The sequence below is a fragment of the Panulirus ornatus genome, chromosome 21 (assembly GCF_036320965.1).
Source record: "Panulirus ornatus isolate Po-2019 chromosome 21, ASM3632096v1, whole genome shotgun sequence".
In the NCBI taxonomy this organism is placed as follows: domain Eukaryota; kingdom Metazoa; phylum Arthropoda; class Malacostraca; order Decapoda; family Palinuridae; genus Panulirus; species Panulirus ornatus.
Genome location: NC_092244.1, coordinates 7097419 through 7125046, shown reverse-complemented (window position 1 = coordinate 7125046; position 27628 = coordinate 7097419). Strand labels below are relative to the sequence as shown.

The following is a 27628-nucleotide window of genomic DNA, read 5'->3' as shown; positions in this document are numbered from 1 at the left end:
CCATGTACTACATCAGTCCAATTCAATTTATGAATCATGCCCTTCTGAAAGTTTCAGCACTAATACCTCTATGCTTTCTTCACATCATCCTTCCATGTCCTCAGTTTCCCCTTACCCCTAATTCCTACTACTTCAAACACAGGTCTTCTACATCAGCATTTATTTGCTCATCCTCTTCATAGGTCCAGCTCTCTCATTCTAATTGCACTTACTGTCACAACTTTCTTTTGTCACATCTGTTGATTTTTCCTCATTCAACCACCTTTGACTCTCCTCTGCCACCACCAATGGATTATAGATATGTACAGAACTTTTCCTGGCAAGTGTCAGTCCAACATCTGTTCAATCATTATCATTATAAATCTGGTATACAGTTGATGTTGATGCTGTGTTTCTAAAAATTACAATTTAGAAATATTGGATAGCTGATCACATTTAACATAGGATTCAAGGGGATAATTGGGGGTTACATTCCTGGAGGAGATTTCTTAGTCTACTTTACAAAAAAAAAAAAAAAAAAAGCCCAAAAACACCCAGTCTAATTTAGGTACACCATAATTCAAGTATCAGAATAAAGGACAGAGGCTTACAAAACTGTACTGTAGTAAAATTTTACAATCTAATTAACATAAAAAGTAAAATGCCCATAAACACCTAGTTTAATCTAGGTACACCAATAATCTAAGTATCAGAATACCGAAGAGGGATAAAAAACTGTACTGTAGTAAAAAACTACAGTACAAAAACAATAAGGATAATTCATATCCTTATCAAAACAGGTCCTCAGGTGGATCATGTGGTACAGTATAGGGTTTGCGTGCCTTCACAAAGCATTTTCAAGATTTCATTCTTATATCTGCAAATTGAATGCCTCTAGAAGGAAGCCCCAAAATAATAAATGCTTGACATAAGGCATCTTTACATACAGATGAAATGAGTTTTTCAATGCAAGCAAGGGCAAATGGAGGCAACCAGTACAAGCATGGCTACAAACCCATACCATAAGCCCTACATGTACGGCTACACTCCCTATACAATTAACAATACTGCAAAGCATTGAAGAGATATCAAAAGAGCTATTTTGAAAAAATCTAAATCAATTTTGTAAAATTGTATTGTAGAGACTGTACCCTCACCAAAAATGATGAAATTCCTTTTTCAATTATGTAATGCAGGTGTCTTAAAAAGCTGCCTCCACTAGCAATATCTTACCTATGTCAAACTCACAATATAGTCTAGCCTAAGGCTCGTCATCTATCCTGCATTTTATAACTTTATTATTTTCCATAATAGTTCAGCACCACATGCTTACATTTATTGCACTGCTTCCTAACAAACTCTTGACATAACAGCATTATTTTTGGTTGACTTTGCTCATTTTTTCAACAAAGTCCAATACTAACAAGAACAGCCACTCAGGAATACATAGAAGACCTCTGACAATGTAAACAAAAGCCTTAAGTGCAGCATTTCTTGGTGGTCAACTCACTAAAGTGTGTACAATTCATACTTGAGGTCCATTTCTTAGATAAAGTCTTTGACAATCAACTAATATCATATCTGGACAAATCATGATAATCCATTGGAATAATCTTAAGTCTAGAAGTCAAATTACTGAACGTCTTTTGTATGTACAGGAACATGCAATATCCTTCAGTCTGAGGAATATAATAAAAGGCACTTTACATACAATCTGAAGTATCTTAAAAGTGATTCATTCAACAGCTACTTCTGATATCCTAAACATAATAATACATATATATATTTAAAACTATTACCCAAACTTAAAAATGTACTATTTCTGAACAATAATGATGACTCACCCCAACCTGATCCATTTCATCAGATGAGCCAGCAAGACCACGAATCTTGAGGTTTTCCGCAGTCTTCAAAAAGGCTGCCAGCTGATCTTGTGCTATGCTCACTTCACCATTGTACATAAATTCTAAGAGTCTCTCCAATTCTACATGACCCACATCTTTCAGGATAACAATGGGGTGCTGGCACGGGTTGGCCTAAAGAAAAATATAACAACTTGCTCATAAGTGAAGTCTTAATGAATAGCAATTAAAAGCGCAATGCAACATATCCCTAAAACAAAAAATGCTTTAAAAATATTGTTCATGACAATACATAATGCAGTGTTTCAATCTAAATTAAGCCAGCAATCCAGCACTGTAGAAGGAATCAAAATATAAAAGTACATGAATGTACATTTAGTATTTTCATAAACCTTTCTTGTCCACAGCAATGCCACATGAGCATGTAAATTATTTTCTATGAAGATCAGGGTTACGACCTTGTAACCCTCTCTCTGCCTGGTGGGGTATAATTTGCTTCACTCATCACTATCCTCTCAGCTTGACAGTAGGTGCTTGCTCATTTTGGGGTGGCCCTTGGCCAACCAGAGACTATCCCAGAGATGACATCACCAACCCTTTTGGCCACAGAAAGTTCATTCATCAAAAGTCATGGGCGTCAACCCATAAGCAGTCACAGCTGATACAGATAGATTTTTCAAAAAAGGGTAAGAGGAAGACTCAGCAGGGTAAAGGAACTAAAAACATGCTTCAAGACACCACCTCAGAGAGAAGAGGTCTTTCAAATTTCAAAATCTTCTGTTCTCTCATTTGCAGTTTGTAGCATGAGCATAACACTATCCTTATGTGAAGGAGGTAGGAATGAAAAAAGGAAAAAAGCAGTAACAGACTACATCCAAAAGGTAAACAAGTATCTTCAGTGGTAGATAGGAGTAAACTAGACCATGTCTCTCCTGAAGGAGAAATCCCTAGAACCAAGGGAAATCTATAATTAAGTCTGTAATTTCATTTCTAAAAGATGAAACAGAAGGAGGAGCCAAGTGAACAATTCTTAACCTACTATGATACTCAGGTTTAGGTGTTTGATTGTGTGTGGATGTAACCAAGATGAGAAAATGGGATAGACAGATAGCATGTTCAGAGAGGAACCTGGATATTCTGGTCGTAAGTGACACAAGCTAAAGAAGAAGTGGGAGGAATGGTTTAGGGTTCGTGCTAGGGGAAGAGCAAAGGAGCAGATGTGATTTCTATCAAAGGAGGAATGTGGGAATGTGTGAAGGAATATAACAAAGTGAGCCCCATACTGATGCTGGTGAAAATGAAAGTGGATTACGAGAGATTGGTGATTGTTTATGCTTACTCACCTAGTAGAAAGACGAGCAAGGAAGAGAAATGAATGTTTTGGTATGAGCTAAGAGAGTGCAACAGCAATATGGAAGTGAGAAATTGAAAACAGTGATGGGTGATTTGAATGCAAAAGAGGGCGATGTGGCAGATGAAGGCATAATTGGGGGGCATGGGGTACACATTGTGCATGAAAATGGTGAACACCATGTGTTGTGAGCATAAAATGACCTGGTGATAGGGAATACCCAGTTTAAAAAGAAGGATACTAATAAGTATATGTGGGTGAGTGGGGTTAATGGTGCATAGGCTTAACTGGATTATGTCCTAACTGATAAACATGCTAAAAGGAATTCAATTGAATGAAATGTGCTAAAAGGGGCATCTAGTGGGTTGTCTGAACAATTTTTAGTGGATATGAGGCTGAAAGTTTGAAGAGGCTTTCGGAAAATAGGAAACTATACGAGTGAAAAGGTGGTGAAAGTGAGTAAGCTTGGAAAAGAACTTGTGTGAGAAAATACCAAAAGAGATTGGGTGAAGAATGGCAGAAAGAGGAGTAAATAAAACTAGGGGAATGAGTGAAGAATGGGAAATATTTCTGGAAACAGTGCTCACATGTACAAGAAAAGAATGCATTCTGTGGAGAGTAGGATGCAAGCGTGTGAGAAAGAGTAGTGAATGATAAGATGAGGAGGCTAAGTTGTTTGTGAAAAGGATAAAAGGTGTATGTACATTATCTGCAAGGAAGGTGTGTGAGTAACTGGGAGATGTACAAGCAGAAACAGCAGAAGGTCAAAAGATGAAAGGGTTGAGAGGGAAAATGAGAACTGGACTGGGAAAATATCAGAATACTTCAAGAGAGGAAAGAAAATGTTTTCAAAGGAGGGTAACAGTTTGAGAAGAGAGCAAAAGGGAACATTAGTAAAAAGAGCAAGAAAGAGGTGAAGATGATACAGAGACCATTTTGAAGGACTGCTAAATGTGTTAGATGACAGGGTAGCAGAAACACTGTGTTAGGGGCATGAAGGTATGCAAAGTGAGAGTCATGGCAATTAGTGTGGTGAAAAGAGTAGTAGTGCTAAATGCCTTACATAAGATGATGAGTGGGGAAAGTGGCTGGAAAGGGTTGGGAATGCAGCTGAATCTAACAAGAAAGGGTGTGACAAGTGTTGCTGACTGGTTTGTTATGATTCCCAAGTGTGAACAGCTCCAAAGTGAGGTGACTAAGGACTGGCAGAATGCCTGTATAGTGCAACTATATAAAAACAAGAACAAAAAAGAATGTTCAAGTTACAAGAGCATAAGTTCATTGATTCTATCTGATAAGCTGTATGGAGAGTGGTGATTTGAGAAGGCACTGACATGCACAAAACATTAGACTGAGAAGGTATTACATAGAGTAGTTCCTCCCACAACAATATCAGCGACCAGCAGAATGACACTATTCAGTGATATAACTACACATACCAACCACTTTCCTCTTCATGCCTCCCATATTGCTGACCCAACCTCCCCACTCATAAATAACATATTTTCCCAAAACTATCATCCTAGCAACCAGCAGTTTCTATCTAGCCAAGAAAATGAGTGAATTATTGGCAAATAAGTATGGACCTCAGTCAATGTGCATCTGGGAACTTCTTCCATGTGTTTACAGACATAACTACTCATCCCTGCCATTTTCCACTTCATACCTCTCACACTGCTGACACAAACTTTCCATTCATTAATAAGTTTCCAAAAATATATCACTCTTAGCAACCAGCTGGCAACTTCAGTGGCATGTCCACAGACAGACAGGGATGAATTTCTACTGTGATCATAATATGTCTAAAGAGTGACATGATGAACTAACTTTACTGAAAAACATCCATGATCATATGTCTGATGCTTGATAGAATGAGCTACCTGTCTTACTGGGGAGCATCTGCCATAAAAAGCCAAAGAAGCCTATGATACGCAGGAACTTCCAATAACCTTTGCAAGTGGTATGTCAATGATGACTACGTAATATGGAAATTCTACTCGTCATCTGAATTAGAATACAAGTACCATGATGTGTACTATGTTGCCATAATACAGCAAGCTTTTGCAAAACATGGAAAAAATCAAGTCATCTTTACTAAGCAGCTATTAAGATAAGGACAAATCAAAGGATGAACAGATGAAGATAACTTAGTTCTGTCATCCTCTCTCTGGGATGCAAGACATAAAATATAGGTAATTAACCCTTTTGCTGCATCAATTGGGTATATACATTATCCCATTTATTCCCACTAATACAAACAGATTTATCACATGGCTTCCAAAAAACTTTTTCCTCTACCGTGACTATTGGGAACATCCCTATGTCAAAAATAAAGTCCGCCACACCCTGTTTGCTGTCATCTATAACACCATACTCAACATTTGTATACAAATGCCATACTGACCAACCTTGTGGTCAGCTGTTCTCTTATTCTCCATGTCTGGAGGACTGTTTTTTCGACTTATCAATAAATATCATTTACCTTACATATATTCAGTTTTAAAGTACCTATCCTCAGATATAAAGGTACACCACCAAATTTCCAGCAACTGATGGTTCGGCACCTCCTATAGTCTGGACAAAATTACGTGAGGGAACTTGAAATTACCACGGCCACCAGACTAGTTTACTGGGAAGCCACAGAAGGCATTGTGTGTAGGGCGCACTTATTTACATTCTTTACACTGCACTTGTTGGTGGTGATACAGCAATTCTGTAAGTTTCTTAGCTTATTTTGCTTAAATCTAACTCTAACTGTGGCTTCTCAGACATATTAGAGTGTCAGTCGTGGTGTCAAACGTAAACACCAGTCCATATCGATCCAAGATAAAGTAGAACTGTTGAAAAAAATGGACTGTGGTGTTTTGGTGCGTAAGCTGTGTGACATTTACAGTATTGGTTCATCAACTCTTTATGATATAAAGAAACAAAAGGAGAAAATATTGAAATTCTATGCAGACAGCGATTCCAAGAAGCAAATGACGATCTGAAAAACTATGAAAGATGGTAAGAGTACTAAGCACGATCCAGTGATGATGGAATGGTTTCAACAGCATCGGAGTAATGGAGTGGACTTGCCAGGTAGCATGATAATGGACCAGGTTACGTTGTTCCATGAAGAACCTAAATTACATCATGAGCGAGACTATAGTGAATGATGGCTTCAAAGATTCAAGAACCCTCATGGAATTTCCATGAATAAAGTGTGCGGAGAAAAGCTGTCTGCAAACCACGAAGGAGCTGCCGAGTACGTGGATGAATTTGCAAAACTCGTAGCTGACGAGCACCTCAGTCATGGGCAGGTGTGTGATGCAGACGAAACTGCATTATTCTGGTGATGCACACCTAGGAAAACACTAACAGAAGACAAAGAAGACCCTACAGGATTCAAACAATCTAAGGAGACTTACCATCTTAGGGTACTCAAACACTTAATATTTGTTTAAATTTCTAGCAGTCCATGGTATACTTTAGACACATGAGAGATGTATAATTAGCGGGTTAGAGGTGTGTTGATGAATTATTATTATGGACCACGGTTGGTCCGGCAAAATGGTTAATCCTGTAAGGCTTTAGAACCAAGAGTGCCGGAAAACTGGTGTACCTGTACCAAGATACATCTGAGCTTTTGCATTAAACTGATAAAATGCCTACATATGTTGGTGTCTCTAGGATAAGCACTCAAGTTAATTCACTGAGAGTCCATACACGATGCTTGACCTATGATTCTGATTTTTTGGCAAATTACATTTGTTATATTTCCCGTGATATTCATAAGTATGTTTTATATCCTCTTACTTACTTGCATAAGCCAGAAGTTTTGGAGGGCTGCCATCTGTATGCAGCACAGCATGTTGTGAGTGTTTGCACTCAACAGATTATGCAGTGAGTGAGTAGCTACCTAACTCTTGTGTCATTTAATTCTTTTGTTTTGTTCGTGAAATAGCTATCTAACTCTTGTGTCATTTAATTCTTATGTTTTGATTGTGAAATATCTGATTTTCTCATCAACTGTCTATTAATTACTATGTAACTATTACACTCCATTTTCCCTCTGACGTTGGTATATGGCAGAAGTTATGAGATGAGCTGTTTTATGTTAATGGTTATGATTTCTGAGCCACTTTTATTTTCCCCATAACAATCATGAGTAGCAAGAGGAAGATGGCTGTAACTGATGCAGAAACTGAAGGAATTTTGGCAGAGGTACTGATACAACTGAGTGATGAGATGTAAAGAACAGACTCACTTCCATCAACTAGCTCTGTTAAAACAGATCCTGTACACAAACAGCATATAACTGAGAATGTCCATAACCAAAACCTTCTACATTCAGACAGCAGTTGCCTAATGTGAAAGACTTGAAATGTATATATAATAACAGTGTTTACATTTAAGATAAGAGCAATGGTTTTCATGAAATTTAATTGTCAATAATTCATAATGTATATAACAACGTATTCTGCACTGTCATTATCATAATTCACACTGACATAGAAACTAAAAGATAAAAACCAGAGCAAAATAACTTTATATTTTTCAAAAGAATTTCACTTCTTATATAGATGGTGATACTACATGTAATACATAATACTACTGAAATCCCAATGTAGGTAGTAGTTTGTAAGCAGCCATCAAACAGAGAGGTATATTACCCGCCTCATCATCAGAAGGGTTATTGACAGCTGCATAGGGAGCCAGCAATTCAGAGGTTGTCAAGATGTGCTCCTCTGTCCCAAGCAGGTCTTTTTTTCTCTGCCTCACCCACATGTGGACTGCTGGCATTCTGTCTACAAACATGAGCTCTCCTTGTCACATGACACTAAACACTTACTCACACAATTCATTATTCGCAGCTAGATTTTCCTGAGGTAAGCGCTGTACACTTTCCCTGCCTTTTGGCAAAATTGTAGGAGCAATAGACCAAAGTAGTAGGTAGGAACATTAGGCAGAGGCATTAGGTAGATTTAGTTGGCAGGAACATTAGGTAGAAGTAATCAGTAGGGATATTAGGATACACTGCATTAGAATTTCCCTCTGCCAGTGACCTGTTAAGAGTAGGAAACTAAGGGCTAAGAAGCAGTAATAGAGTTGACCAGTTATGGTGAATCTATTGCCATGGGCATCAGTGATATAGACAGATAATGAAATCAGTTTTCCTAAGGAAAAATAATTTTTGCCTAGTGAATTTGAGCACCACTTATGGAAGAACAACTTGCTCAAATTTTCTATGTAATTTGATGAAGAACATAATTTTTCTCCATCTAGTATGGACTTTAAGGAATTTTAGCGCCAGATCTAGAAAATATACCGCATCTTAGAATTGAAAACACAACAGAAATTGTTTATTTCATTCTTTTGTTGGTTTACTAAAACTTTAGAAACCAGCCTGAAATTCAACTATGCAGCAAAAGGGTTAAAGAAAAAATATCGCTGACTCAACCACTTGAGTACGTACCCTGAGTAGAGCCCGAAAATATGGAGAGCACGCAGAAAGCACCATTTTGTGGGCTGAGTAGGAATGACCATCACAGGCAACAGTAACATCAACAAAATCCTCCTCGTCCCGTAGAGACTGGAACGCCGTAACAATCTTGACTGTGTAGTCGTTCCACCGAAGTGAATAGTGCTGTTCTGACCCCATGATGTCCTAGTTTAAGCGGCCACAGTGTTGTGTTGTAGCTGCTTGTAAGTGGGCCGCCACCACCTTCATCTGTCTCCCCTCCTCCTCCCCCTCCCCTCCACCTCCCCCTGCTGCTGCTGCTCCACCTACTGCCACCAGCTGCTCCCGGGCCGCCCGTCCTGCTGCTGGGACGCTGCCTACTTGGCACCACCACCCACACACCTGTCAATATAAGTACATAAAATCAAACTTCCTAATATCTAGTACATACAGTATACATAAAAAAAAAAAGAGAGCCGAGTTACTGGACTGTCTTTGATAACCTCAGGTACATTCTACAAAATACATGAGTTATGAATATGCATCCATAAACACAAAAATACACTCCAATAGTATCTGAAGAATGTTTAATGATGTCTGTTTTGCAAGATAAAAGGTGGAAGCTGATGGTGAATGGGCCAGTGATGATGGTGGTGTTGCAGTTTGATTTTGCTGTACATGAGCTGGTTCTGATGTAGAAGATGTGCACTAGCAACCGGGGGTTGTTAATGTAGACAGCATGTGTTGATCAAAAACCAATGACAATGAGTGGTGAGTACTGATAAACAGAAGTTTTTTGCTTATTGTACAGTGTATGTGCTAAGTTTATGGTTGATGATGATGACTGGATACTGATACAAAAACAAAGTGTTAACAGATGGGATGGGTGCTCAGGTAGCTAAGGGGTTAGGCATTTCTGAAGTAGGTACTTAGAATGTTAGTTGTTTAAGCGAGATGAATATATAATATGTACTAGCCTATGCAGGCAGACAAGTGTAGATGAAGGATATGTGGATGTTAATGATGGTTCACAGGATGATACTGGGTAAGTGCGTGATGAGGTTCCCCCCACACACACGCAAAATTAGGGATTAATGTAGAGGGGATGCTTATGCAGAATGATGCTGCTGCAGGGTGGCTGCTCAAGCTGGGTTGAGTACAAGTGTAAAGAGGTGTGTATATAAAACACAAGCTGTGGTGTAAATGAGGACTTAAATCACTGAAAGATGCATGTAAAGTGTGTTGATGCTGGTGCAGGCTGATATAGGATAAGTTCTAATATAAAGTATGTGATGAAGGATGGGCAGGTGCTGATATTAGGATGAGTGTCAACACTGGGATGAATTGATGATGATGAGGTAAGGGTACAGTATATTCTGAGATGGGCAGTGGATGCTAATGTGTGCTGAAAGTGTGCAAATGTTGACGCTTGAATACACACTGGTACACAGAAAGGTGGTGATGTACAGCAATTATAAAAGATGAGTAAGTGCCAATATACGGTGGGCCTGGAGATAATGCAGGAGTGTTCCAATGCACAGTTAAACATTAATGAAAGGAGAATTCTGATGTATGGTGGCTGCTGATAAAGAGAGCACATGATGTGCGCTGGGCAGCTGATAAAGAGCACGTGCTGATGAAAGGTGAATAATGATGGATGGTGAGTTTTACTGCATGAATGGGTGTTGGCATAAGTGTATTTGGTCAAGCAGGGTAGGCAATGATGGAGAGTGGGAGTTAATTTGGGGCTGGTGCTAATATCAGGGAGAAAGCCAGAGGTGGAGTATGACCTGTTGTAGTTATGAATACCATGTTTGGATGGTGTGTTAATGTTGGCTGCATAATGATATAAAGGTGGTTGTAAATAAATGGGAAAAAATGAATGTTAAGAGATGGTACGAGCTGAGAAAAGAAGGCATAAAAATCGAGTGCATTTACTGCATAGTAAGAAGTGGCATTGATGCTCAGATAGGAGTTCATACCAAGATTAAATGTTTGTAAACCTCCACAATGACACTTGACAAACACACCCTTAACATACCAGGGGAATGCATACATATACATATCAGACAAACCACAGGCAACTATCAATATACCACTTTACACACTACCTTCTGCTTAAACTTCCTGAATCAACCACCTATTTTTTCATATGTATAATATATATATATATATATATATATATATATATATATATATATATATATATATATATATATATATATGGGTAAATGCCGAGGTTCTGGAACGCTTTCCAGTACAGTTCCCCATCAAGTAATAACAATGTAGGGCGAGTGATGAAAATACGGGTGGGAGTTATGTATGGGGCGGGTGTTTATATGGGATATATGTCAACAAGGGTTGTGTAATAACGTAGACTTGGAAAAGCCATTATGCAGTAACATTTTCAGTGTGTGTGTGTGTGTGTGTGTGTGTGTGTGTGTGTGTGTGTTTCCCATAAATACTGACAGTCCTGTGTCTACGAAAGCCATTGATTGCTACATTACCTAGAGAACCACACGACATTAAAGCGTCAAATTCTGCTAAATGTGTAAAAAAGCATAAGCTGATTTCCTGGGTCTTTGCTATAATATTATCGGCTCCAGATGTTACCGAATTAAGCCCACTTCTTTAAACTCCGTTTTGTGTAAACTGGACACATAATCATCCCATTTCAATGCAACTCATATTTTTTTTCATCTTATACGAGATAAGATGAATAAAACTGTCAATAACATCCATATGGTGGAGACCAGTGCGTGTGGTACTCAAATGTTAACGTCAATGATATACGTGACCAGAAATGTTTGCTATCGATTCCTGTGTAGGAGTACAGTAGGACGTTTACGTGAACATCAGTTGTTTAACCATTCCTATCGACGTACACACATGTATACTCTGAAAGTGAAAATACTATGGTCTATATCCGAAAAAAAATCAACTGTGGTACATGATGCAATTGGTCTTCCCAAGGAGCTACTCTTCTTTTGACTAATACAAATCTAAGCTTAAGAATGTCCATGACTTATCTGTATACATTCAAGCCAATCACTATAACTTATACACGATAAAAACAATACGTCCGAGAGGAAACATAGCATTTCGTGGAGGGCACGATATATATATATATATATATATATATATATATATATATATATATATATATATATATATATATATATATATATATATCGTGCCCTCCACGAAATGATATATATATATATATATATATATATATATATATATATATATATATATATATATATATATATATATAAGGTAAAGTTTGTGTGGCCTGGCTGTAAGTCTAACAAATGATGCACTATAGAGAACTGATGGCTCAGCACTCGAACTTACTCCAGCTGTCGACACCAAAAAACGGAGTGCCCGTAACACTACAACACAGCATCCTATGAAGAACGTCTCAAAATATAATACGCCCCAAGATCTAAGTTTGCGTAAATTCTGCAAGCTTCAGTTACGCTGACGTCCGTAAATATATTCTTTATACATTCAGAACAAGGTTTTGCGTAGTGGTAATTTCAGAGAAAGACATGGAGTGAAATTACAACGTATTCACCTACCAATAACATTATTCATTAAACCTCCCAGGTGTGGAGGAAAACACTTTTTACAAATGTTTTTTTTTCCACTAACTGCGCACTTTATCCAGAACCGAGGCAGGCATAACTACACCGGTCTTAATAAAAAAAAAAAAAAAATCGTGCAACATACTTCATGCGGTCAGATTTTGAAGCCCACAGTTTAAGTTTGGTGCCATACTGAAGGGACCAGCTCAACTTTTGATAAACTGAAGGACCCAAGAAATCGTGTAGAATACTAAGGGGAAAAAATGGGACTCGGTGCGTTTGCATATGGTTGTAGCACGCGGGAAAGGAATGTCAATGATCAAGGATAAAAAGTGAGTGAAGGCGCTGAAGATATTGCAATTGCAAGCTGACCGTCTTACTACGTTTGTGCCTAACTTCTCGGAATGTTGTGTGATTGTTTTATGAGGAAAAAGTCATGAGTACACACCTGTATATAACCATTATTAGTTTTATGTCAGCATTCCGTTGTTTTCCCTTACCTTTAATAAAGGCCTACAACTGTATTCGGCCTTTCTAATTGCAAGCATTCTCTTGAAACTTATTAGCTTTCCACATAATTTCTTTTCACTAATTAGGGCACTTTATATAAGCATGACTTTTCTCATATAGTTCAGTAGTTCAGCGGAAGGCGCTTGCCAGGTAGTAAATTATATCACTTGTGTCTGGTTTGAATCAAATCAAAGTAACGAACCACCCAAGGATTGCGTAAGTATATTTCATTGATGAAAACTACAATAAACTGTCCGATAATTTTCGCAAAATCTTGAAATTATTGATAAGACAAAAGCCTTCGATGCCCGGCTAGTCCCTCCAATATGGCCGCCGTGATCTGACGTTGGCTCCAATTTTAACAGAATTTTTTTTTTTTTTTTTTGATCAGTGGTCTAAACCAGAATCCTCAATCACTTCTTAACAAAGTCATCAATCACATATACAGAGCTCAAAACTACCTGCTTCTTATTCCTGAGATTATTTGAACTTAATGTGGAGACTTCAACCTTCGAACTCCTTCACTAAGAGTAATATACATTCTACAGGACCAAATACACTATACGGAAAAGTTCATGCTGCGGATAAAATCGTTTTCCATACAGTTTCAATTAAGATACACAAATTCCCTAAAGAAGCATAATAAAGAAAGAATTACGACGGCGAATTAAAACAATTATTGTTACTACTAGAGAACGCCCTCCTCGTACCCTTAAAACACGTAATCATAATATATATATATATATATATATATATATATATATATATATATATATATATATATATATATATATATATAATAATAATAATAATAATAATAATTTTAATAACAATACGGTAAGACGAGTCCCGCAGCGCAGACGCACAGCTCGAGAATGGAAAAGTTACATTATCTATTTTTGCACTACAAACTAAATTCATACACCATAAAGTAACATCTCCGGGTTGTAACTTTTATATAATACAATATTCTTGGTCTTTCTCAAATATTTAGTGTAGAGGTAAGTATCGGGAGTCGTGACGTCATATTGGTCACGTGACTCTTCTGAAAGTTTGGCGGGCAAAACCCAAAGAGCAGGGCGCACGTCTGGAATTGGATTAAATTTGTGTCCTCATTCGTGGCATTCAGCGTTGTTCTGCACAGTAAGTATCTCTCTCTAGTTACGCTTTTCAACTTGGTGAACAGTTGTGTCGGTGTTGGAGATGCCAATCGGCAAACTAGGGTTCAAATTTGAATTTCAGTCGTCTACCAAAAGAACCCGAAAGGAGAGATGAGCGGTTGGAGGCCATTGATAGGATTTTAAACCTGGCCCTGACAGTGACGTTATAGTGTATGGAATCCATTTCATCAGCGGTAAGTTAATGCTTTGATTAGTATTTTAGTGTTTGATTCAAGCTATGTATTAAATAATGTTTAAATCTTGTCAGGTGTATAGTTAGGCCCTAACTGAAATATATAATAAAAATTCTTACCTTAAAGTATTTTTGGCAAATTCATGTTTCGCTTTTGCCACCCGGTTTAGAAACATTTATTCAAACAGGGGCATACAGCTCCATCGTTCACTATGTCTAATGACGATATTTTGATGAGCAACTTTTTTGGAAATAAAACAAGTATAAACTCACTTTGAAGCTTCAAGTGACTTGTAAGCTTTTAAAACTTCTTCAATGAAATTCCCGGGTGTGGAAATCAAACAACGGAAAATACCTCCAAAAGAAACATTAAGCAATGCACTTGGGTTGTCAGAACAACCATCCAAAAAAAATGATCTGGAAGATTCCATTCATAAAAAAATGATCTGGAAGATTCCATTCATAAAAAATGATCTGGTAGACTTCCTCTTCGCTTGAAATAAGGTAATTTCACTTTGAATTTTTCAGTCACTAAATCCAAAGCTCTCTAGATAACTGACATCACATTCACAGCCGACTCGGCAGCTATGACTTCTTTTGCCTACCACCATTTTGCGGATGCGTGGAATTAAAGCGTTTTGTCGTTTGGGTGACCTGCCCAATTGCACTAATGTTATTATTTGAGTATTGTTTTGAGTATTCTTTTTCACTTCATCCTTCCATCTCCGATTTGGTCTCCCACTTCTCCTCGTTCCCTTATTTCTAAAACATATATTTATAAATAAAAAAAATAACGTGCGCGTGTGTCTGTGTGTGTGTAAAATTGCATTCATATGCACACGCGTGAGTCAGCACGTGCTATTCTGTCCGTGTTCATGCTTATACCCGTCCATTTGAGCGCTGCATTAATGGATGCATCCTCTTAAGTAACACATTAACTCTAATCCCACACAAAAATCCTCTCGAGAGAGAGAGAAAGAGAGAGATTGAGACACACCAAAGATATACATGCTGACACTCCCACAATTTGAAAAAACTGACTTCTTACCCTAAGAAGCTGGAGAGATCAGGTATGGTTGCCAAAGACACAACTTAGAAATACGCGTAGACACACCAAAGCTTATTGAAATATACCATGATAAGGCTGTTGCAATGCACGGAACCAAGGGAAAATATCAGTATAAAAAGCTATAATGGAAAACTGGAGCCATAGATTCACTGCCGACCATCCCTAATTTTACCGCCTTTTTTATGCCACTAGGGGTTACCACTACTATCCACCTGAGTATTAGGAAGGTCAGTGACGGCTGCGCGGTGAGCCAGCTCTTCAGAGGCTGTTAAGTTCCACTCATTTACCCAGGCATGCCGTCTTGCCTCTCCCACACGTGGACCGCTGGCACTCAGTCCACAAACATTTTTCTTTCTTTTGATTTGTGACGCCATTAGCGGTTACTTTAATGTTCACCCATGCTCATCCTGAGAGCGGTAACGCACAATGATTATGAAAGGCACAAAGGTTCTTTGTCAGATCTCAGTGGCTAGCTATTAGTACCTAATTTGTTACAAAGACGGTTCACTGCATAACGTTACAATCTTTCACAGGAAATGTATCGGTTACATGCAAGTAGAAAAAAATAATAATTTTAGGTATCTTATTAAAACTGAGGTGTCTTTGGGCTTATCCATAAATGTTTCAGCTCTTTAAGAATGTGTTCTTGTAAGTGTCCCTATCTCTGGCCGCAAACTTTACATTTCATACCATCTCTCCATCCCGCATAGAACTTCACAACAGTTCATTCATTCACATGACCCTTCCTTTCTAACTACATTTTTCTACGGTGAGCGTTGCGCACTTGACCCGCCCTTTTGTACTGCTTTCGCCGTAAGTACTAAGTATTCTCTCTTCTCTCTCTCTCTCTGGTAGGGAGTGAGCAGCAAGCAGCCACCGAGCACGAAGGCACTACCATCCGTGTATTGGGAGCGCAAGGACGGCGGCGCAGAGCCAGCAGCACTTCAGTGGCAGTCAAGTTTCCCTCCTTGAGCCAGGTTAGTTTTATCTTTCTGCCTCACAACATGTTACTTGCTGGTGTTGTCAACACACACACACACACACACACACACACACACACACACACACAGTCTGTTTCACAAATAAGACGACTACGTAAATCACCCAATTCGTTATTCTTAATTCTATTTTCCTGCTCTGAATGGTCCGCGCTTACGTTACCTGATACATTCTCTCTCTCTCTCTCTCTCTCTCTCTCTCTCTCTCTCTCTCTCTCTCTCTCTCTCTCTCTCTCCAGATTTCGTTGTTGGTGGGTGGGTAAATTCTTATTGTTTAAAATAATTTTGGGTTGAGACGGTAGGTGACTGGAGCACATCATTACTAAAGAGGCAGCAGTGAATTCTTAGATAAATGTATGCAACACTGGTGCGGCACATCCCCTTGTTAAGGAAACGCTGACGAAATACTGAGGGGTTCTCCACTATTCATTACGAGGGAACAGAACAAGGCAGTAAGCTTAGACCGAGAAGCGTTTGTTAGTGTCTATTAAAAAAGTATTCTTCGTTAAATATACTGAGAATTGGGACTGAATTTCATGGCTAAATACTGAGGCTTAAGTAACGAATGCAACAGCCATATCCTACCACTAAATAGACCATTGTAAGATGTTCTGTTTCCCATGATGGGCTAATGGCGCTCGCTGCGTCCGGTGCTTTACTGATAAACCTTCTCGCACCAGAAGGCGCTGCATCATACGTCCAGCTGCAAGCTAACACCCTCGATGTCTCATCATTGACTTGCACCTCACCCTCGTTTGACTTAACTTTAAACCAACACCCGTGACCTGTACTCCCATGACCTGCACAACACTACAATCTGGCCTGCTTCTGCCACCTGACCTGTACCCTATACCATCTGACTTACTACTCTACCTACCATTTAGCAGTCTAACTAGCACCTCCCATGATTTGAACTGCGCCTAACTCTGGCCTGCACCTCACACCGCCAATTTGCCTGCACACCCACATACCACCTGACCTATACATTACTACCTAACCTGTACCGCACATTCCACCTGACCTACACATCACTACCACCTAACCTGTACCCTACATTCCACCTGACCTACACATCAGTACTACCTAACCTGTACACCACATACCACCTGACCTGCATCCTACATCCCACCTGACCTACACATCACTACCACTCACCTGTACCCCACATACCACCTGACCTACACATCAGTATCACCTAACCTGCACCCTACATACCACCTGACCTACACATCACTACCACTAACCTGTACCCCACATACTTCCTGACCTGCACATCACTACCACCTAACCTGTATCCCACATACCACCTGACCTACATGTCACTACCACCTAACCTACATCCCACATACCACCTGACCTACACATCACTACCACCTAACCTGTACCCCACATACCATCTGACCTACACACCATTACCACCTAACCTTCACCCCGCATACCACCTGACCTACATGTCACTAACACCCAACCTGCACCCCACATACCATCTGACCTACACACCACTACCACCTAACCTGCACCCCACACACCACCTAACCTACACCACTAACACCTAACGTGCACCCCACATACTACCTGACCTACATGTCACTATCACCTAACCTGCACCCTACATAACACCTGACATACACATCACTACCACCTAACCTGTACCCCACATACCAACTGACCTACACACCACTATCACCTAACCTGCACTCCACATACCACCTGACCTACATGTCACTACCACCTAACCTGCAACCTACGCTACCGATTGACTCGCAACCCACAATATCACCTGACCACCCACATCAATACCATCTGACTTCACCCCACACAACCAACTAACCTTCAGCCCACATTTCTACCTGACCTGCACTTGAACAGTACCACCTACTAACCGACCTGTACACAACCCTACCATCTGAACTGCACCTTGCACCCTAAAGTACGACCTGATGAGCACCCCACACTACCACCCGACTTGCATCCCCATTAATGCAACCAAAAACCCACAGTAACTGAACTGCACTTCAAATTTTCACCTGAAGTTTACTCTTCAATACCACTTGGCCTGCATTCCACATAACCACCTGACCTGCACTTCAACACTTACATCTAAATGGCACCTCATCTGACAAAAAGACTTGCTTTCCACGCCATCACCTGACCTGCACTTCAAACCATCACAGTGACTAACGCCTGACCTGCACCCCACACCATTTGACCTTTACCTAACAATACTTCGTCCTGCAATTTATGTTAACAGACATACAATCCAAACGACCACAATGACCTGCACCCCACACTACCAGGTGACCTACACCCTACAGTACCACGTGACCTGCACCCTTAACTACTACCTAAGCTGTACCGCGCAATCACTTGACCTGCATCCCACACTTCCTCCGGATATGCATCTCATACAACCATCTGACCGGCACCCCCAAACTTCCACCTGACCTACAGCTCAAAGCTGCCACCTGACCTACATCTCACACTACCACCTGACCCTCACCTGTATTTTCATCACATTCATAGCCTTATCTGGTTAAGATCATATTACTGTCACCTGATATCTCTTACTGTCATGTCATCATCGCCACTTGTCAATGTCAGGTCACAACCAGTCTAACTGTCATTCATGTCATGACCACTTGACCTCTCATCAGTGATAAGAATGATGTCATTAACTGACATCACTACGTCAAGCAATAGCAAAATCATGTTACAACCAGCTAAACTATCATTACCCCCAGCTATGCGATTAAGGTTAGGTCACTAAGTTATTATAAAGGTCGAGTCATGAACATAACTCAAAAAAGGTCGTAAACTTGTCATCTAGGCTTTTTTATCACCATCTTAGCCGTCGTAAGGTCACGTCTCGACCGTCTGAGATGCTATCAAGGTCATGTCACAACCAACAGTGTTGTCTTTCCGCTCGGCATTACCACTTGATGAAGCTAGTCTGGTCACTAAAGATGTCACTAATCTGATGTCAGACACTGAAGCTGCGTCAAACTATGTCATCCATAACCACATGACTTGTCACTAAATCTCCATCAACAAGTCACAACCATAGGCACAGTCATCAAAATCACGTTATTTAGCTCCACGGTTGTTAATAAGATTACGTCATGTCACGGGCTGTCATACAGTTCAGATCACCCCCATCTAACCTGTCACCATGACATTAACACTATTGACAAGATGAAACAACAGACCTACGACCTACATGAAACAATGCTCAACGCAATACGTAGCCATAAAGATATGACAGAGAAAAACTGCTAAATCAGTATCTTACGTAAACATCATGACTACTCACAGGTTTCTACGTAAAGGTTACTGGAGCTAGAATGTGTGTGTATGTGTGTGTGTCTATTACCTACGGGTATTAGGTAATTGCAAACAAACAAACACACTCCAGCTCTAGAAAGCGTTTGTGTGTGTTTACTCTCTGCGAGTTACGTGGAGTGTTGCCCCGCCTCTTAACCTTGTACATGTGTACCATGTCTTTACTCCTACGTGTGTGTATGTACAAACGCACACCATCCTGTGTGTGTTAACTGGAAAGCTTTACACGCGTGCTGTTCTCTCTCTTAATCTTGTTTATGAAGCGTGTCTTAACCTTACGAATACACACCCCCAACTTACGCCAGGTAACTATTTATCGACCGTCCCTAAAGGGGAAGATGAACAGCTGGGTTCCCTGTGAGCAAGTTGCCATGTCTGGGAATCAAACCCTGGTCCTTCACACTGGTGTTCACAACCCTGACAATGGCACTGCGGGTGTTTGTGTGGGATTACTATTTGTGTTCCAAGGAAAGAGTTTTACGCTTGAGCTGCACCGTCTCTTTACCCTGTACGTGCGTACCATCTCTTTACGTCTGTGTATGTACATAAACACACACATACCAGCATAAGCCGGGGACCTATGTTTCGACCATCGCTTCAGGGGGAGGATGAACACCTGAGTTGTATGTGGGCCGACTACCGCGCCCAGGATTCGAATCCATGTGGGCCTGTGCTAACTCAAGGTCATTAATCGTGTGTGTGTGTGTGTGTGTGTATTTGTGCTGTACGGAGAGGAAAGTTTCACACCCGAGGCCCCATGTCGGGTGTATATGTGTATAATTATCTAGTTTCACACTCGTGGGGCCCCATTTCTTGGATATTCTCTATCATACAACTCCATAAACTTGTGTATGGTGTCTACATTAACAATGTCCTCAGTCATTCTTTTCCATTCATCCACCACTCTTATAAGAGTACTTCCGGACATCCCTTTTAACAAGTTTATTTCTTAATTTCATGTTATGTCCTTTGGTTGATCTATTCCTTCATTCGCTGTCCACGTCATCGATCTGTTTGTGTGAAAGAGATTATTATATGTATGTTACCTGGATAGAGTTCTACACTCGCGTTGCCCAGTCTCTTAATGTTGCTTATAAGTACCATGCCTTTATTCCAATACACTCACACACACACACACACACACACACACTTCTTAAGGTTTTAACACCGATGATGTAGACAGTGAACACTTCGATGCTGGGATAGGACAAGCAGAGGGCATGAGATTAAAAATAAAAAAAAAGTACTTTTATAGTAAAAGAGTGCTGGATGAATGGAATAGTTTGACTGAAGACAGCGTATGTAAATTTTAAAAAGTTATAAAATAATAGAGAATGCTTCAAAAGATGGGGGCCCCACGAGTTTAAAGCCCCCTCCCCGTACAGTACAAACAGGTGATTTCACATATGCTTTAGGAAACCAACTGTCTGCAACCGAATATTAGAAATGCAATCAAGTTCATGGATAAAAGATGGGGCCTTTTAAGTGTAAAACTCCCTTCCCGTACAGAACAAAGATTTAACTATAAATAGGAAATTACACGCTGACATCCCAACCTAAGGCAGGTACCCAATTATCGACCAACCCTTAGGGGAGGAGGATGAACACCCGAGTTGGTTGTGGGCCGAAGGCTATCCCCAAGGTCCGAGGCCATGTAGGATGACTGCAGGCAAGACCGTTTCGTCTCAAGGTTAGTAGTGGACAGTGCGTGTATCTATCAAATGTGTAATCACGGCCAGGGTGTTTAACACTAGTGGGGCCTTATCTCTTGAGTGATTAGTATTTGTGTGTTACAGGGAGAGCGGTTTTAAACTCGTGCTGCCCTGTCTCTTATCCTTGTATATATGAATCATGTCTTTGCTCCTATGCGCGCGCGCGCGCACGCACACACACCGGCCTAAGCCAAGTACCCATTTACTGACCAGTCCCGTGGGTAGGTTAAACACCTAAATTGGATGTGGGCCAGCTGTCACGCCTAAAATTCGAACCCATACGGGGGTAGACTCCGGGCTGGCCCGTTCTGACTCATGGTAAATAACGATGACCACTTCACCACGGAGGCTTGTGTGTATTCACCCAGTTATATTGTATAGGGAGGGAGTTTTACACACCTTGGGTCCCATGTCTTGATTAGTATCCATCCCAACATCTCTCAAAGAACTGTTCACGTCATCGATGTTTTAAAATCATAAGTTGTGATCACGGCATCCCTCCCCTGTCCTCCATGGTGGGCACACTTTAAGCCATCAGCCTTTACCTGTAACTAAGAACCCTTAATTCTGGTCCCCATCTTTGTTGCCTCTCGACCTTTCATAACTCTTAGTGCTTCTTGAAGTGATATGACCAAACTTAAAGAAACATATTCTAGTTTTGGCCTTATGTTAGATAAGTACTGATTGCTGTGTATTTCCTTATCCATATGCTTCAAAGCCATTGTTACCAAAATTTTTCTTCTTTACTGATCTAATATGTTTGTGTGATTATCTAACTGATTACCTATTCTTACTGTATGGGGAGGGTTTTATTGTAGGGGCTATCTCTTAATATTATCTATCATTACACCCTAAATTCGTGTAAGCTGACCGCATTCCCTATGTCCTGTCATTCTAATTCATTCACCTACCACTCGTATACTAAAAACAGTACTTATTTGCCTGATTTTTAAAAGTTTCTGGCTTAATATATCCTCTAGTTGTCCTATCACTAAATCCCTTAAAGAACTGTTCATTGTCCACGTCATCCATGTTTTAAAATCTTAAAAGCTGCGATCAGGTCACCTCAATCTTTTCTCTTCCAAGGTGGGTAAATTCAAAGCCTTTAATCTTTCCCTCTAACTTGGCTCTCTTAATCTGGTACCATCTTTGTTGCCCTCCTCTGGAACTTTTCCATTAGTTCTTTGTGCTTCTTTGAGATAACTAACTTGAGAAGCATATTCTAGTTTTGGCATTACGTTGGATAAGAAAAGCTTGCTTTAAATTTCCTTTTTCATATATTTGAAACTTTTGATATTTGCCAGAAGACCGTTTGTCTCAGTTCTCCTAGAGTGTGTGTGTGTGTGTGTGTGTGTGTGTGTGTGTGTGTGTGTGTGTGTGTATCCTGAAGGCACATCTATAAGAATGAATATTTACATTGGTTTCATAAATAATGGACATCATAATAAACGTCATCGTATAAAAATGTGATAACAAAAATATGTGTTACCACTTGGTAAATACTTACCATAATTGGCGGTTACCAGCCGTTTCGGCACTTTAGAGGCTCGGTACGCCTAACCAAAGTGCGAAATGAAATCTTATCAACACTTCTTTGAAAATGGATCCCCTGTGACAGACGTACTACTATGGACACGAATCTGAGAGAACAAGTCCTATAGACTGAAAGCGTTATACCTTGATATCTTTGTTCACCCTTCAACTACAGACGAGGAGTCCCCAAGACATGGAGCCGCAATAATATTATTAGAGACAAACCAATGTGCAACTACACAAGAGTAGTGCGAAACATGAGGCAAAGACCCTTGTCCATTCAAGCAAATGACAGCCTAAGACAGAGCGAAGTCCCTTGTCTACATCTACAACTAATAGCCTAAGAATGGGGTTATGTCCCTTACCTTTCGTATAACTACTACCCTTGGCGAGGGGAAATTCCCTCGCCCATACAGAAAAAGTGACCTTGGTCGAGCCAGAGAAGTCCCTCGACCATATAAATTTACTCAGTGGCCTCGAATAGGACTAAAGGTCCTCGCCCATACAATTAATTACTATAATGGGTCAGGGAAAGTCCCTCGCCTAAACAGACACCTATTAGCCTGGGACTGGGCAAAGTTCCTTGCTCATGACGACGCTTATAGACGCACAAGGTAGGGAAAAACCCCTCGCCCATAGACAATTAGTAGCCTAAGTGTAGGACAAAGTTCCTTGCTCACTCAAACAACTGATATCCTAACAGCAGAGCATTTCCAGTGCAACTAGTAGCCTGTCAAAGGATTGACTGATAATTTAGAATTATCTACTGCATGAATAACAAAGGTCCTGAGTTGCGTCTGTATGTACAGCAACGTTCCATATCCATACAGACACTGATCATCCTCTGATCCAACTGATATCCTTCAAACAAATGCCCTACAGAAATAGGCTTCAACAGATATCCTTTAAACAGATGGCCTGATGTAGTAGGCTCCAACATATATCCTCGAAACAGATGGCCTGAGGAAGAAGGCTCCGACAAATATCCCTGAAACAGATGACCTTAGGTAGTGCACTCCAACAGATATCCATGAAACAGATGGCCTGAGGTAGAAGGCTTCAAATATCCTTGAAACAGATGGCCTTGGGTAGTTGACTCCAACAGATATCCTTGAAACAGATGGCCTACGGTAGAAGGCTCCAACAGATATCTCAAAACAGATTGCCTCATGTAGTAGACTCCAAGAGATATCCTTAAAACAGATAGCCTAAGGTGGAAGGCTCAAACAGATATCCTTGAAGCTGAAGGCCAGATGAAGAAGCGTCTATCAGTAAACTTCTACAAACAATCATTCAGATGTCTTCCTATCTCATCAATAAATGAAGATAATCAACCCTTTTAACCACAGATAGGTTCCTAAACCATTTAAGGGCATTCACACCTTACCAAGTGAAGATACCCTTTCTCGCTAAGGGTAAATCCTATACCAGGTTGACTGACATCCAACTAATCAATCATTATCTAATGTGCCTATAACTTGTTCCTTTGCTGTTATTTAAGCCACCAACAATGACACTCAACCCTCTGAGTACGACAGTTGGACCCCCCAGGACGGACGGCCCGGCCTTTACCCCAAGATTTGAGGGTCAAATCAGAGGTCACGCCGTACCATACACAAGGGTTGTAGCGTAGTCCTAATATAGTCAATGATATGGCCTATGAGAGGGGTAACAAAACAAAACAAAAATTTCAGGCCATCACATGTACCGTCATGATGGCTGCCTTACGATTATTCAACCTATCTAAAATATCGTCACTACCACTTGACCCACAGTTTAGGCTTATCACAATACGATGACCTGTCATTAACATGTCATGTCATTACCACCTAACTAGTCACTCGGGTATTAACATCAACTGACTTGTTCCCTGGATGTCATGTCACCGTCGACCTGTCATCAATATCCTTACCCAAATGATCATGAAAGTACAATCACATCCATTTAACCTGTTATTAAAGTCACGTCACGACGATATGGAATGCCAATGACGCCACACAGACCTCAGGCATATCAGTATCACGTCGTTAGGATAATATCACAGGTATCAAGATGGTTGTTGAGAAGGTCAAGGCACACTGGATATGTCATTGTCAAATCATCACCAAATTGATATTAAGCTACAACCAAACGACCTTTTAAAGGATGTGTTATTCACACCATATGTTATTCAAAGACTGTGTTTAGGGTTAGATGGTAACACTAAGCCCTTCATATCTTCGAACTTTCCAAGTGAGGGGTAGCCTGCACCACATCCTACCGTTCGCCTGCTTATGACATTCCTCAAAAGACAAACTCAACATATTGCATTCACAGTTATCAGTTTCCGTAGCATATGTTTACTTTTGACATATAAAATACGTTTACGGAATTCCAGTTCACGTATCTTGAGGCGAACACATCGACACTAGCGAGCCAGACTTATGTATATTTGAGTACTGAAACATGCAAACTTCCAGCTGCGGCATGTCACCGCCAACCAGCTGATCTGCTGTCAATGTTGTCACTGCCACATGACCTGTTTAGGTAAGCTCAACTCCCCATGACCTGTTATTTAAGCTACGTTAGTGTCAGTCGATCCACCACCAGACACAAAAAAAAATGCTACCTGCATAATTCATCACCTTGTTAATAATGAACTAGTCTCCCTGATACCGTCCATATCATATTACATGGATCAGGAAAGTATCATCACAGACCACCCTAAAAGTTTTGTACTCACAACAGACTGACATCTAGCTTCAAGAATCCTAACTTAGGTTAACCTATCTAGCTCACACTGACTAGCTGGTGAACATCAAATCGATACTGTAACACTGACCGACTCATTCAACTCCTGGTGACCATCACCAAGCAACAACCTTTTATGGTGTCACCATTATAACACTAATTAACAACTTATCACCAAATATAACTACGTCACTTATCAGCGCCTGTCATCAACCATCAAAAGTACTCGTCTTCAAAGACTGCAAATTCACTGACACCATGTCTGATTCACATCGATATCACTGATCACTATAAAAGTATTGAATGTTCCTTCATGGGAATTAATTCATCACGGTTCAGTAACATCCATCCAGAGCTTATCTGTCTTTACCGGCAACATACCAAATCATTTATTCAGGTTCAGCATTATCCATTTTTTTTCAACATTGCCACAAACAGTGATGCTTACTGTATTTTCGTCAATGACAGCTCACTTTGCTTGTCCCCTTACGGTATGCCCGGGGTAGCTAACCTATATGGCCACAGACAGCATAAACTGAACACATTGCACAATCACCAAGGGGTCTTTAATCCTCTTGAATACAACATTCTTAATTCAATCCACATTAATTTCAATGCCCAACATTATAATCAAGCTCACTTAAAACTGCTTCACTGTATCAGTTGCTGCTCAAGCACAGGAAGCTTGATAATAGGCGTACATCTGGTGTACATTGGAGTAATAAGACGAGGCGGACTGGGTGCAGTACCAGCAGCCCGACGGCTGGCAGGCTCCAGGTGCCGGCCCTCCACCCCGACCCCACTACCACTCCCATGAAAATATATGGCTCCACGCATTTTGATTTTCGATACTCCTTTATATAATCGTCTTTCATTTTTTCTTCACAAATTTTCAATGATTCCTCACAACTACCGGGCTTACTTTACCATTCAATCACATCGAAATCATTGGCTTCACGTCACTAGTATGAAAGAAATGAACTGGTTTCTACTTGTCAACAGATTTATTTCGTCAGGACTGAACTCCGAGGGTTTTAGCGAGGAAGTCACTCCAATAAAAACGAGAAAAGTGAAACGTCTGCTGTTCTACTCTGTAGTACCATAAACTTCATATATTATTTGACACTACAACGAACTGCTTATATGCCCACATCAGAACGAACTTTTGCAATATTATGTCCACAATACTTTGCAAGCAGCGTTATGACCCCGAGGCAATGTCAAAATGTTATCAAGAAGAAAGTTAACTGCTACTGATATAGTTCTAGTACTAGGTCATTCACATTCCAGTTATAACAAAATGACATGTTAAAGTAACTAAATGAAACTTAACGAGGGTTTTATCGAGAGTTCATCACTTACCATCTGATCGACACCACCATACCACCAATGGTTACCAGCACGTAGCACATAACATAGATTTATCCCAAAGAATAACCCCTTCAGCAGCCCCAGAACTTCTGCCAATATTTGTAGGCATGTACATATGCCTCGGTAGCTACGATGAACACACCAGAAGGACTCCAGCATCCAGTGTGGGGGAGGCAGCTCACCATCCACCACCACCACCTCCACCATCGCCGCGTCAGCCAAACCAGACACCCAACGGCACCCAAAGTTCACGTCATCACTGAAGCCAAACCAATGTACTATCCACGTTGTTTTACCTCTTATATTGTGGGCAACACTCTAATCCTTAAATGAGCATAACTATGGTATATCTGAGGTACTGTACGCTCCAGATATTGGTAAATATACGCCAGGCTTACCTCATCTGTAGTGACAGGACGCGGAACGAGAGGTGCGCGAGCCCTCTATCGGCAGCCGGGCTAAGCTGACGTCCCGGGAGCGGCTACGGCTTCCACCTCACCATGCCGCCCCTGACCGGCACGTTGCCTCATGCACCATGCACTTTTTTCTCTTTTCCACCATAGACTCCGCCATTGCACCATGCGCTTCCTCTTTTCCACCATATTCCGTAACTTGTTTCTCTACTGCACCATAAACTTCACCATAACCATAATTCTTACGCCGCCTCACCGCAGCACCATATACTTCACCGTATTCCATGCAATTATGGGAGGAGGGAGGCGGCAGGGGGAAATAGTGCTATTCAACAAGTAAGACATGCGGTAAGTGCTACGCGCTAGTCTTGTCAA

The 27628-nt window shown here is 40.5% G+C and overlaps 1 protein-coding gene across 13 annotated transcripts in view; it reads right to left on the bottom strand.

The window, feature by feature from the left end:
• Nucleotides 1-27354, bottom strand: part of LOC139756326 (uncharacterized) — a 164852-nt gene extending 137498 nt beyond the window's left edge. For 2 of the 13 annotated variants that reach the window (XM_071675651.1, XM_071675653.1), the window contains exons 1-3: nucleotides 26832-27023; nucleotides 8651-9037; nucleotides 1824-2015 (exon numbers count right to left, since the gene is read on the bottom strand). In XM_071675651.1, the coding sequence (XP_071531752.1) occupies nucleotides 1824-2015; nucleotides 8651-8836 (378 nt within the window). In that variant the 5' untranslated portion in view covers nucleotides 8837-9037; nucleotides 26832-27023. Of the gene's footprint in view, nucleotides 1-1823; nucleotides 2016-8650; nucleotides 9038-26831; nucleotides 27056-27238 lie in introns of those variants that run through there. The other 11 variants (XM_071675644.1, XM_071675657.1, XM_071675654.1 and 8 more) reach the window with 11 other exon arrangements.
• Nucleotides 27355-27628: the final 274 nt, after the last annotated feature.